This window comes from Triticum aestivum, chromosome 7D (assembly GCF_018294505.1).
Source record: "Triticum aestivum cultivar Chinese Spring chromosome 7D, IWGSC CS RefSeq v2.1, whole genome shotgun sequence".
Taxonomy (NCBI): domain Eukaryota; kingdom Viridiplantae; phylum Streptophyta; class Magnoliopsida; order Poales; family Poaceae; genus Triticum; species Triticum aestivum.
The window spans coordinates 614273867-614285744 of NC_057814.1; the positions used below are offsets into that span (position 1 = coordinate 614273867).

The window sequence follows — 11878 nt, forward strand, 5'->3', positions numbered from 1 at the left end:
CTCAACGGAATTGCGTGGTGCCCCTTTTAAAGTGAATGCGGTTGTCTCTAATGCCTAACCCATAAACGATAGTGGTAATTCGATAAGAGACATCATGGTATGCACCATATCCAATAGGGTGCAGTTATGATGTTCGGACACACCATCACACTATGGTGTTCCAGGCGGTATTAATTGTGAAACACTTTCCACAATGTCTTAATTGTGTGCCAAACTCGTAACTCAGATACTCATCTCTATGATCATATCACAGACATTTTATCCTCTTGTCACGACGATCTTCAACTTCACTCTGAAATTACTTGAACCTTTCAATAATTCAGACTTGTGTTTCATCAAGTAAATACACTCAGCATCTACTCAAATCATCTGTGAAGTAAGAACATAACGATATCCACTGCATGCCTCAGCACTCATTGGACTGCATACATCAAAATGTATTACTTCCAATAAGTTGCTCTCTTGTTCCATCTTACTGAAAACGAGGCCTTTCAGTCATCTTGCCCATGTGGTATGATTTGCATGTCTCAAGTGATTCAAAATCAAGTGAGTCCAAACGATCCATCTGCATGGAGTTTCTTCATGCATATATACCAATAGACATGGTTCGCATGTCTCAATCTTTTCAAAAACGAGTGAGTCCAAAGATCCATCTACATGGAGCTTCTTCATGCGTTCTATACCAATATGACTCAAATGGCAGTGCCACAAGTATGTGGTACTATCATTACTATTTATATCTTTTGGCATGAACATGTGTATCACTACGATCGAGATTCATTTTAGGTGCAAGACCATTGAAGGTATTATTCAAATAAACAGAGTAACCATTATTCTCCTTAAATGAATAACCGTATTGCGATAAACATAATCCAATCATGCTCAACGCAAACACCAAATCTCGATGGTAGAGGGAGCATGCGATGCTTGATCACATCAACCTTGGAAACACTTCCAACACATATCGTCATCTCACCTTTAGCTAGTCTCCGTTTATTCCGCAGCTTTTATTTCGAGTTACTAACACTTAGCAACCGAACCGGTATCTAATACCCTGGTGCTGCTAGGAGTACTAGTAAAGTACACATTCATATAACGTATATCCAATATACTTCTGTCGACCTTGCCTGCCTTCTCATCTACCAAGTATCTAGGGTAGTACTGCTTCAGTGACCGTTCCCCTCATTACAGAAGCACTTAGTCTCGGGTTTGGGTTCAACCTTGGGATTCTTCACTAGAGCAGCAAACGACTTGCTGTTTCATGAAGTATCCCTTTTGCCCTTGCCCTTCTTAAAACTAGTGGTTTTACTAACCATCAACAATTGATGCTCCTTCTTGATTTCTACTTTCGCGGTGTCAAACATCGCGAATAGCTCAAGGATCATCATAACTATCCCTGATATGTTATAGTTCATCACGAAGCTCTACTAGCTTGGTGGCAGTGACTATGGAGAACCATCACTATCTCATCTGGGAAGATTAACTCCCACTCGATTCAAGCGATTGTGGTACTCAGACAATCTGAGCACATGCTCAACGATTGAGCTTTTCTCCCTTAGTTTGCAGGCTTAAGAAACTTGTCAGAGGTCTCATACCTCTTGACGTGGGCACTAGTCTGAAATCCCAATTTCAGTCTTCGGAACATCTCATATGTTCTGCGACGTTTCAAAAACGTCTTTGGTGCCACAATTCTAAACCGTTAGCATTACGCACTGAACTATCACGTAGTCATCAAAACGTGTATGTCAGATGTTTCGCAACATCTACAGACGACGCTGAGGTTCAGCACACCGAGCGGTGCATTAAGGACATAAGCCTTCTGTGCAGCAATGAGGACAATCCTCAGTTTACGGACCCAGTCCGCATAATTGCTACTACCAACTTTCAACTAAATTTTCTCTAGGAACATATCTTAAACAGTAGAACTAAAGCGTATGACATAATTTGCAAAGACCTTTTGACTATGTTCATGATAATGAAGTTCATCTGATTATTAATGAACTCCCACTCAGATAGACATCCCTCTAGTCATCTAAGTGATACATGATCCGAGTCAAACTAGGCCGTGTCCGATCATCACGTGAGACGGACTAGTCATCATCGGTGAACATCTCCATGTTGATCGTATCTACTATACGACTCATGTTCGACCTTTCGGTCTCTTGTGTTCCGAGGCCATGTCTGTACATGCTAGGCTCGTCAAGTCAACCTAAGTGTTTTGCATGTGTTCCGAGGCCATGTCTGTACATGCTAGGCTCGTCAACACCCGTTGTATTCGAACGTTAGAATCTATCACACCCGATCATCACGTGGTGCTTCGAAACAACGAACCTTCGCAACGGTGCACAGTTAGGGGGAACACGTCTCTTGAAATTTTAGTGAGGGATCATCTTACTTACTACCGTCGTTCTAAGCAAATAAGATGCATAACATGATAAACATCACATGCAATCAAATAGTGACATGATATGGCCAATATCATTTTGCTCCTTTGATCTCCATCTTCGGGGCACCATGATCATCTTTGTCACCGGCATGACACCATGATCTCCATCATCATGATCTCCATCATTGTGTCTTCATGAAGTTGTCACGCCAACGATTACTTCTACTTCTATGGCTAACGCGCTTAGCAATAAAGTAAAGTAATTTACATGGCGTTATTCAATGACACGCAGGTCATACAAAAAATAAAGACAACTCCTATGGCTCCTGCCGGTTGTCATACTCATCGACATGCAAGTCGTGATTCCTATTACAAGAATATGATCAATCTCATACATCACATATATCATTCATCACATCTTCTGGCCATATCACATCACATAGCACATGCTGCAAAAACAAGTTAGACGTCCTCTAATTGTTGTTGCAAGTTTTTACGTGGCTTGTATAGGTTTCTAGCAAGAACGTTTCTTACCTACGTAAAACCACAACGTGATATGCCAATTTCTATTTACCCTTCATAAGGACCCTTTTCATCGAATCCGTTCCGACTAAAGTGGGAGAGACAGACACCCGCTAGCCACCTTATGCAACTAGTGCATGTCAGTCGGTGGAACCTGTCTCACGTAAGCGTACGTGTAAGGTCGGTCCGGGCCGCTTCATCCCACAATGCCGCCGAAACAAGATAAGACTAGTAGCGGCAAGAAGAATTGGCAACATCTACGCCCACAACTACTTTGTGTTCTACTCGTGCATAGAAACTACGCATAGACCTAGCTCATGATGCCACTGTTGGGGAACGTAGCAGAAATTCAAAATTTTCTACGCATCACCAAGATCAATCTATGGAGTAATCTAGCAACGAGGGGAAGGGGAGTGCATCTACATACCCTTGTAGATCGCGATGCGGAAGCGTTGCAAGAACGCGGATGAGGGAGTCGTACTCGTAGCGATTCAGATCGCGGTTGATTCCGATCTAAGCACCGAAGAACGGTGCCTCCGCGTTCAACACACGTGCAGCCCGGTGACGTCTCCCACGCCTTGATCCAGCAAGGAGAGAGGGAGAGGTTGGGGAAGACTCCATCCAGCAGCAGCACGACGGCGTGGTGGTGATGGAGGAGCGTGGCAATCCCGCAGGGCTTCGCCAAGCACCGCGGGAGAGGAGGAGGAGGGAGAGGGGTAGGGCTGCGCCGAAAGAGAGACGTTCTCATGTCTTGGGCAGCCCCAAACCTCAACTATATATAGGGGAGGGGGAGGGCTGCGCCCCCATCTAGGGTTTCCCCCCCAAGGGGTGCGGCCAGCCCTAGATGGGGCTTGGGGGGCGGCCAAAGGGGGGAGGAGTGCCTCCCAAGTCAAGTGGAGGCCCTCCCCCTTAGGGTTTCCCCTCTCCCATGCGCATGGGCCTTGGGGGGGGCTGGTGCCCCTGGCCCATTAAGGCTAGGGCGCCCCCTTACAGCCCATGCTGCTGTATTGGACGTGGTGGAACATTTTCCGGACCTCCGGACCCCTCCGGAATCCTCCGGAACCTTCTGGAAGCTTCCCGGTACAATACCGAAAAACCCGAACTTTTCCCGGAACCCGAACAACAACTTTCCATATATAAATCTTTACCTCCGGACCATTCCGGAACTCCTCGTGACGTCCGGGATCTCATCCGGGACTCCGAACAACATTCGGTAACCACGTACATACTTTCCCTATAACCCTAGCGTCATCGAACCTTAAGTGTGTAGACCCTACGGGTTCGGGAACCATGCAGACATGACCGAGACGTTCTCCGGTCAATAACCAACAGCGGGATCTGGATACCCATGTTGGCTCCCACATGTTCCACGATGATCTCATCGGATGAACCACGATGTCGGGGATTCAATCAATCCCGTATGCAATTCCCTTTGTCTATCGGTATGTTACTTGCCCGAGATTCGATCGTCGGTATCCCTATACCTTGTTCAATCTCGTTACCGGCAAGTCTCTTTACTCGTTCCGTAACTCACATCATCCCGTGATCAACTCCTTGGTCACATTGTGCACATTATGATGATGTCCTACCGAGTGGGCCCAGAGATACCTCTCCGTTTACACGGAGTGACAAATCCCAGTCTCGATTCGTGCCAACCCAACAGACACTTTCGGAGATACCTGTAGTGCACCTTTATAGCCACCCAGTTACGTTGTGACGTTTGGTACACCCAAAGCATTCCTACGGTATCCGGGAGTTGCACAATCTCATGGTCTAAGGAACTGATACTTGACATTAGAAAAGCTCTGAGCAAACGAACTACACGATCTTGTGCTAGGCTTAGGATTGGGTCTCGTCCATCACATCATTCTCCTAATGATGTGATCCCGTTATCAACGACATCCAATGTCCATGGTCGGGAAACCGTAACCATCCATTGATCAACGAGCTAGTCAACTAGAGGCTTACTAGGGACATGGTGTTGTCTATGTATCCACACATGTATCTGAGTTTCCTATCAACACAATTCTAGCATGGATAATAAACGATTATCATGAACAAGGAAATATAATAATAACCAATTTATTATTGCCTCTAGGGCATATTTCCAACACACCAGCCGTCTCTGCATCAGCCTTCTTCTTCTTTGCATTGTGGCGGCAGGCGTTGCGTTCCGCGCACGTGACCTTGCCGGCGGCCACCACCCTCGTGTCATTCGGCTCCGACTGGACGACGGTCGTCTTCGTGTCTTTCGCGCGGTGGGGCGGTCTTTCGCGCCGAATAGTGATGGGAATGTACAAATGAGCGGACTCCCGTTTAGTTTTGGGTGGGCTGGACGTGTCAGAGGTCGATGTGACAAGCGCCTGGACTCCCCTAAACCTCCCCGTTGGTGCCAGTTCGCTGGATATCGGACATCAAGACAAGTCTGAATGACAAAAAATATTTGGATTGTCGGTTGATTTGATGATCTGGTTTGGAGTTGTCCTCGGGTACCGAAAAGAAGTGCCCTGCGTACCATAAGGGCATCTCCAATGCAGATAGTCATACCATACGCATTCGTCTGGACCGCACGGTCCGGACGTGTTTTTTCATCCAACGCGGCCTTGTATTCATCCGTGGGCCGGTACGGACATCATTTCCCCTGCAAAACGGGGGGGGGGGGGGGGGGGCTTCGCGGAGGCGGAGGCTATTCTTTCCCTTCCACCGAAGCATTTAGCTCCGTGGCTCACGGCGGTCTGGTAAGTTTGCTGCCGGACATAGCGAAGACATGTCGTGGGAAATAGGATCCGCCGTGACTGGAGATGGACTAGGTTAGAATAGTATAGCCTAGTCCGTTATAGTTTAGTTGAAATATGTCCGAAATGTAAATATTTTTGTTTGGTTTATATGGAAATCATCCGGTTTGCATGAACTTTGTTATGTTTACTGAATTTGGTTTTATAATGTGTACGGCTACGATTGTATAAGCAGCTCCCGCGTCAGTGTGCAGACTGTCGCCATTTGTCTGTCCCGTTTTGGGATCAGCGTTGGAGACGGGCGAAAAGTGCTTCTCCTAAAGAGGTGGTGCGTCTCACTCATTTGAACACAAGTGCATGCGTACACACACGTGCACGCACGCACGCACGCACGTACGGCCTAAACATAAACAGAAGGGAACAGGCCAGCGAGCCAGCTTTGACCGGGCCGATCACCTGGGTCGGCTCCCGAACGAAACCTTCATCAATTCTTTCTTTCTCTCCCGTCACGGATTTTATTTATCAGTCGGACGCGCCGCGCCGATCATCATCAATTCCGTTCGGTCACAACGACGCGAGACGGTCGCCGGTGGAGCGAGTCGTCTTCCTTCCGTTCATTCAATCGAACGAAATTTTAAGTCGATGAGGGGAGGGGACTGGCGGGGGGAGTTTTCAGTTAGCTGGAGTTGGTTGGGAGCCGCCCGAGCCCCCAGCTACTGCTCATCAGGTGGAGGCCCAACCCGACCCGAGCCCCGCAAGTTTTCTTCAATCCAGTTCAATGTATACCACTCAAAAAAAAAAATCCAGTTCAATGTATGGTTGCCTGCACTGCATGCCACACAGAGAGAAAAACCCTGCAGGCAGAGGCAGCAGCTTATCCTGAGCGAGCGAGCGCTGGCGAATTAATTCTGGCAGGTGGGTTGGGACGATGGGTGGCCAGAAATCGCCAACTACTCGGCTTAATAAACGGGTCAAAGCCTCAAACGCCAGGACCCGGACCGGACCAACCCGCCCAGCCACCCTACCATACCATACCATACTGCCCCGACCCGTTGCTATCTCTCCGTCTATTCATTCATTTCCTCGCGAAATACGACTCGTTTATTGCTATTCCAACGCTTTTTTTATTCATTTGATGACAAGTATTTCCGGACGGAGGGAGTAGTAGCTGCCTAAAGTAGGAGGGGTCCCGTGTACAGAGGAATGCCAAATGCGTACAGCATAGTATGTACACATTAATAAGTTGACACGGCACGAGGCTATAGCTAACCGAATTTTCCCATACGACAGAGACCGGTTCAAATCCTGCCTTTGTTTCTCCCATCACGCGGCCGACGGTGGCCATTAAGGCCGTTTCCGTGCAGATGAACGGGGCGCACATGAGGCTCAACGTCCAGGCACACCCCAACGGGGTTTAATTAGCGGTGACGGTGGACTGACCGTACCATAGATAGTTGGGGTTTGATGCAGTAGAGCTGGTCCACCATAGTTCAAGTTGCAGGCGTGGAACTAGTGCTCACATCTTCATGGGTTATTTTGGATATTTTTGGCGATGTTCGTTACGTGGGAGATGATGTTTTTGTGGGGACTCGGTTGCCTCCAACATCGAGAATGAGACGATCAATGGCTAACCGTCGCTGCACCTCCGGAGTCACCTGACTTCGTTGCCCGCGGACTGGAAGTCATCGAGGCTATGAACCAGTGCCTCGTAGGAGAAATAATCACCAAACGAAGAAGGATCCGATTGCCAACCACGTGCCGACCCAAGTGACCAACACTGGCTTGGCTCCCTTACATCCTCACCATCACTTGCCGGTGTCTTTATAGCAGTCATCATTGAAGCAGGGCGCAAGTCGAAGAACAAAAACCCTAGATGTTGCCACCTAACCGGCAACACCAACTCACACTCAAACCATCGGCCAAAGGAGCACAAGAAGATAACCCGCTCCTCAACCTCTCAGCGCTGAGCCTCCCCGGGATGGAGGTGGGATCGAGGGTAATTTCCAAGCACCGATGCATTCGTCCAAACACCATCAAAGGATAGACGAACCTAACCCTAAACTAATAACCACACACGGGACAAGGTCCAAGGGTTCCACTCCCTCCCACGCCACTGGGCATTCGATGGACCCGGTGGCGATGTTAAAAAAAACACAACATTGACAATCACAATTTCAAAAGTTTGACCTTAATTTTCACGGATGGCTCACGTATAAAAAAATAATACAAGAAAATAATGAGGTGTGCATGATCACACACTGGCGAAGCTAGAGAGTAGGCCGTCATTTTAAGAATGAGTATCATATAATATTTTGGCCCACAAACCGACGGTAATAGCAACCCAGTAGCCCAGCCCATCATCTATTCGTGCCCATGCCTGAGAGCATCACCTAAATCGCTCGACCATCACTCAATCAGACTCCCCATCACAATCGTCACTACCCTCCCCCGCGTGCTCGCTTCGCCATTGCTCCCCACGTCGGTGCCGCTCAACAGCTCAACCAGTGTACGCCATCGCAAAGTTAACCCCCCCTCCCCTCCACCGTCGTCGCTCGCAGCAAGGCTTGATTGGCCTATTTATGTCCCCTCAAAAAAGATTGGGATGTTTATGTCATTCTTTTGCCAAATATTGCATGGCAGTTGGATGTGTAAATTTATTTTTAGTGTGCACACCATCCACTTCATTCCCGAGTCTGCCTCCGCCCTCCGGGGCCACGTGCAGGTAGTTGGTTTCCCATGGCCACCATTACGTCTAGATTTCTTTTTTCTCTGTTTTCCGATAAAGAGGTTTCCTTTTCTCTTAATAAACACTATGCAGCTAGTCCCTCCGTTTCATAATATAAGAGCATTTTTACACAAACACTCTTATATTATGAGACGGAGGAAGTAGTATTGAATGCTGGCATTTTCCATTCGTTCTCGTCCTCCCTTTTTCCCACCCAACGGTAGCGATGTGGTTGCCCGTCCCACCTCCTGCTCCACCTGCATTTGTCCTCATCAACTTCATTGCGCATCAAGGCAGAGTCTTTCTGGAAATTTTGTTGCAATGAAGGTATACCAACCCGAGAAATGTGCGCACCACATCCCTGGAGCAACATATGCGTCCCCATTTCAATCAACCAATATTGTATAAAAAGAGCATGAAAACAACTGAAGTCGCATACATACGCCGTATCCTGGACTCCACCCCCGGCCGTATCCCGTAGTAGATTTCTTGCCTTGCTTGCTCAGGACAAGCGGAGCTGCCTGCGGCGCGTGTGAGCGAGCGAGCGTCCTTTTTAACCCCGGCAACAGCCTCGCCCCTTTATCACACACACAGCCTCTCTGCTCCCTCCATCCCCTCTTCTCCCCGTGAGAGCTCTAGTGAGAGAGAGAAGAAAGGGGCCAGCGGCCATGGACCAGGAGAGCAGCATGGGCGCCGGGCACCTGCAGGAGGAGGAGGCGCCGGCGGCCATGGCGAAGTCGACGAAGAGGAGGGGCAAGCAGCAGAGGAGGGAGGGGGGAGGGGCGAGGAAGAGGAGGCAGCAGCAGGAGCAGCAGGAGTACCGGCTGGTGAGCTACGAGGAGCTGCCGGAGTACATGAAGGAGAACGAGTTCATCCTCAACCACTACCGCTCCGAGTGGCCGCTGCTGCACGCCTTCCTCAGCGTCTTCTCCTGGCACAACGAGACCATCAACATCTGGACGCACCTCCTGGGCTTCTTCTTGTTCTTGGGCCTCACCCTCTGGCACCTCGCCCAGTACTTCCCCCAGGTCGCCCACCTCATCGGCCACCTCTCCTGGTAATTATTCATCTTCAGAGTTCATACTGTACTATCTTCTCCACTGAAATTGAGTATCTAATTTGTGTAATTCTTATCACGGCGCGCAGGCCCATCTCCAAGGTTGCAGAGAACGTCTCCAGCAACATAGGCGATGTCCTCTCCGTGAGTAGTACTACTATAGCACCTTCATGCCATTTTTCCTTTCCTGAAATACCTTTTCACTTTCCTGTGATAATAACTAATAGCAACGAAATACTAGTTATAACAGAACCCGTGCAGTAGTAAAAACTGGCATGTAGGTTATTTTTTATGACTGAAAAGTTGGCACTATGCATGTCCTACACCCATAAGTGTCCTCAACTAATTTGTGATGAGGATGAAATGATCTGTCAGATGTGAATTCCTGCTGTCTGGCAGGCAGGCACATCCACATGTCTTGGAGATTCAATTCAATTGCTCACCTTTTCAGCAGCAGTAGTATTAGTACTACCCACTGTTGCCTTGGCTGTCTGCTATCTACGGGTAGATGATTTGGACTTAATTTCGATGCAGTGTGGGGCATGAGGTTCAGGTTGCCTTTACTTGGCCAACCATGCTACCTACCTAACCCGCAACTTTTTACGGTGCCATGACAAAAATATGCACATGTTCCTTTCAAGTTTCAACCACGACAAACTTCATTTCATCGTCGTTCTCAAGCCTCTGCATCGATCAATGCACACACGTAATCGGATAGTTAAGCAGCCACGGAAGCAATCAGATGTGCTTTCTGTTGCTTGAGGTGATCAGGTTAATCGTCCTATGTGTCCCCGGCGCCGCCTGCGTGATCCGGGAGTTTATCCCGTGTGACACTTCCCCTTTCTGTTGTGAACTGATGCACCATCCGTTTTTCACATGCCACTCGCTCACAGTCTCACGGCTGGTTCTGCCTCTGCTTGGACTGCCGGCCGGTACACTCAACTGGCCGGGCAGTCGCACACGCATGCATGGTAAAAACCTCCATTATCGTCACATGCATGGCTATGATCACAACGGTGGTTGAAACTGCAGCGTCACCTTTGTTTCCTCCGGCAATCATTTGATGCCTCCGTTTCATCTTCCAATCATGCATGGTGATGGTGGTCACTAAAATTTGACTGACATGTTTGACGGTGGTTTCATTTCATTTTCAGGGCGCGGCGTCGTTCATGCAGGCGAGCCCGGGGCTGGCGATGGCGGCGGCAGCGGGGGCGGGGCCGACGACGCGGTGGCCCTTCTTCGTGTTCCTGGCGGGGGCCATGTTCTGCCTGATGAGCAGCTGCGCGTGCCACCTGCTGTCCTGCCACTCGCACCGCCTCAACCTCTTCCTCATCCGCCTCGACTACACCGGCATCGCCGTCATGATCGTCGTCTCCTTCTTCCCGCCCATCTACTACATCTTCCAGTGCGAGCCGCGCTGGCAGCTCGCCTACCTCTCCGCCATCTCGCTCGCCGGCGCCGCCACCGTCTACGCGCTCATGTCGCCCCGCCTCAGCGACGCCAAGTACCGCGCCCACCGCGCGCTGCTCTTCGTCGGGATGGGCCTGTCGGGCGTGGTGCCGGCCGTGCACGCCGCCGCGGTGAACTGGCACGAGCCGCGCCGGAACGTCACGCTGGCGTACGAGGGCGCCATGGCCGCCTCGTACCTCGTCGGCACCGCGTTCTACCTCACCCGCGTGCCCGAGCGGTGGAGGCCCGGGATGTTCGACCTGTGCGGCCAGAGCCATCAGATATTCCACCTGCTTGTCATCGCCGGCGCGCTCGCGCACTACGGCGCCGCCATCGTCTTCCTCAGGGTCCGTGACGAGATGGGCTGCCCGGCCAACTGATGCGCATGCCATCGATCGTTCACAGTGCTATCAAATTCTTAGTAGTTAATGGAGACGCTCTGCTTGGTCTCTGCATCCATCCGGAGATGGACACAACCCAATTATTACCATCAAAATGGCGTTTTACCGTGAATGCAGATGATACAACAGATTTGAGTCAGGAGGGAATTTAAGAAAGCCGTTTTTCTTAAGAGATTGGTTAATTTGTTTGTAGCAGTTAGTTATTTGTTTACAGTTTACTATGGTGAGTGGATTGATGCATGGATGATACAGCAATTGTTAATTACAGCTCAGAACCTGTACATAGAGATGCTCATGGCTGTTTGTTTCATTGTATACAAGATGTAAAAAAAGAAAAAAGAAGTTGTGCAGGGCAAGAGTAAGTCGTTCTTGTCAAGGCGTTTGTTTTGTTGGGACGTCTCGATGACCACATTATTCGGATGATATGAGGTCCAACTTGGTTGCATTGCCAGAATCCATGTTTCATATTTGAAGCAGGTTGAACTTTGGATACCCACCGCCCTCCCCTCTTATGAGCTCCTCTCAGTTCTCTTTGTCACCGGACTCTCTTGAAAACATGAACCCTATATGGGCAATGATAGGCGCCGGTCGACCGGCCGAAAT

At 49.3% G+C, this 11878-nt stretch overlaps 1 protein-coding gene across 1 annotated transcript; it reads left to right on the forward strand.

Moving 5' to 3' along the window:
- Positions 1-8808: 8808 nt before the first annotated feature.
- LOC123166554 (heptahelical transmembrane protein ADIPOR1) lies at positions 8809-11662 on the forward strand. Its single transcript, XM_044584359.1, has 3 exons — positions 8809-9425; positions 9515-9569; positions 10580-11662. Exons 1-3 carry the CDS (start codon positions 9037-9039, stop codon positions 11252-11254), a joined length of 1119 nt encoding a protein of 372 aa, XP_044440294.1. The 5' UTR covers positions 8809-9036; the 3' UTR covers positions 11255-11662.
- Positions 11663-11878: the final 216 nt, after the last annotated feature.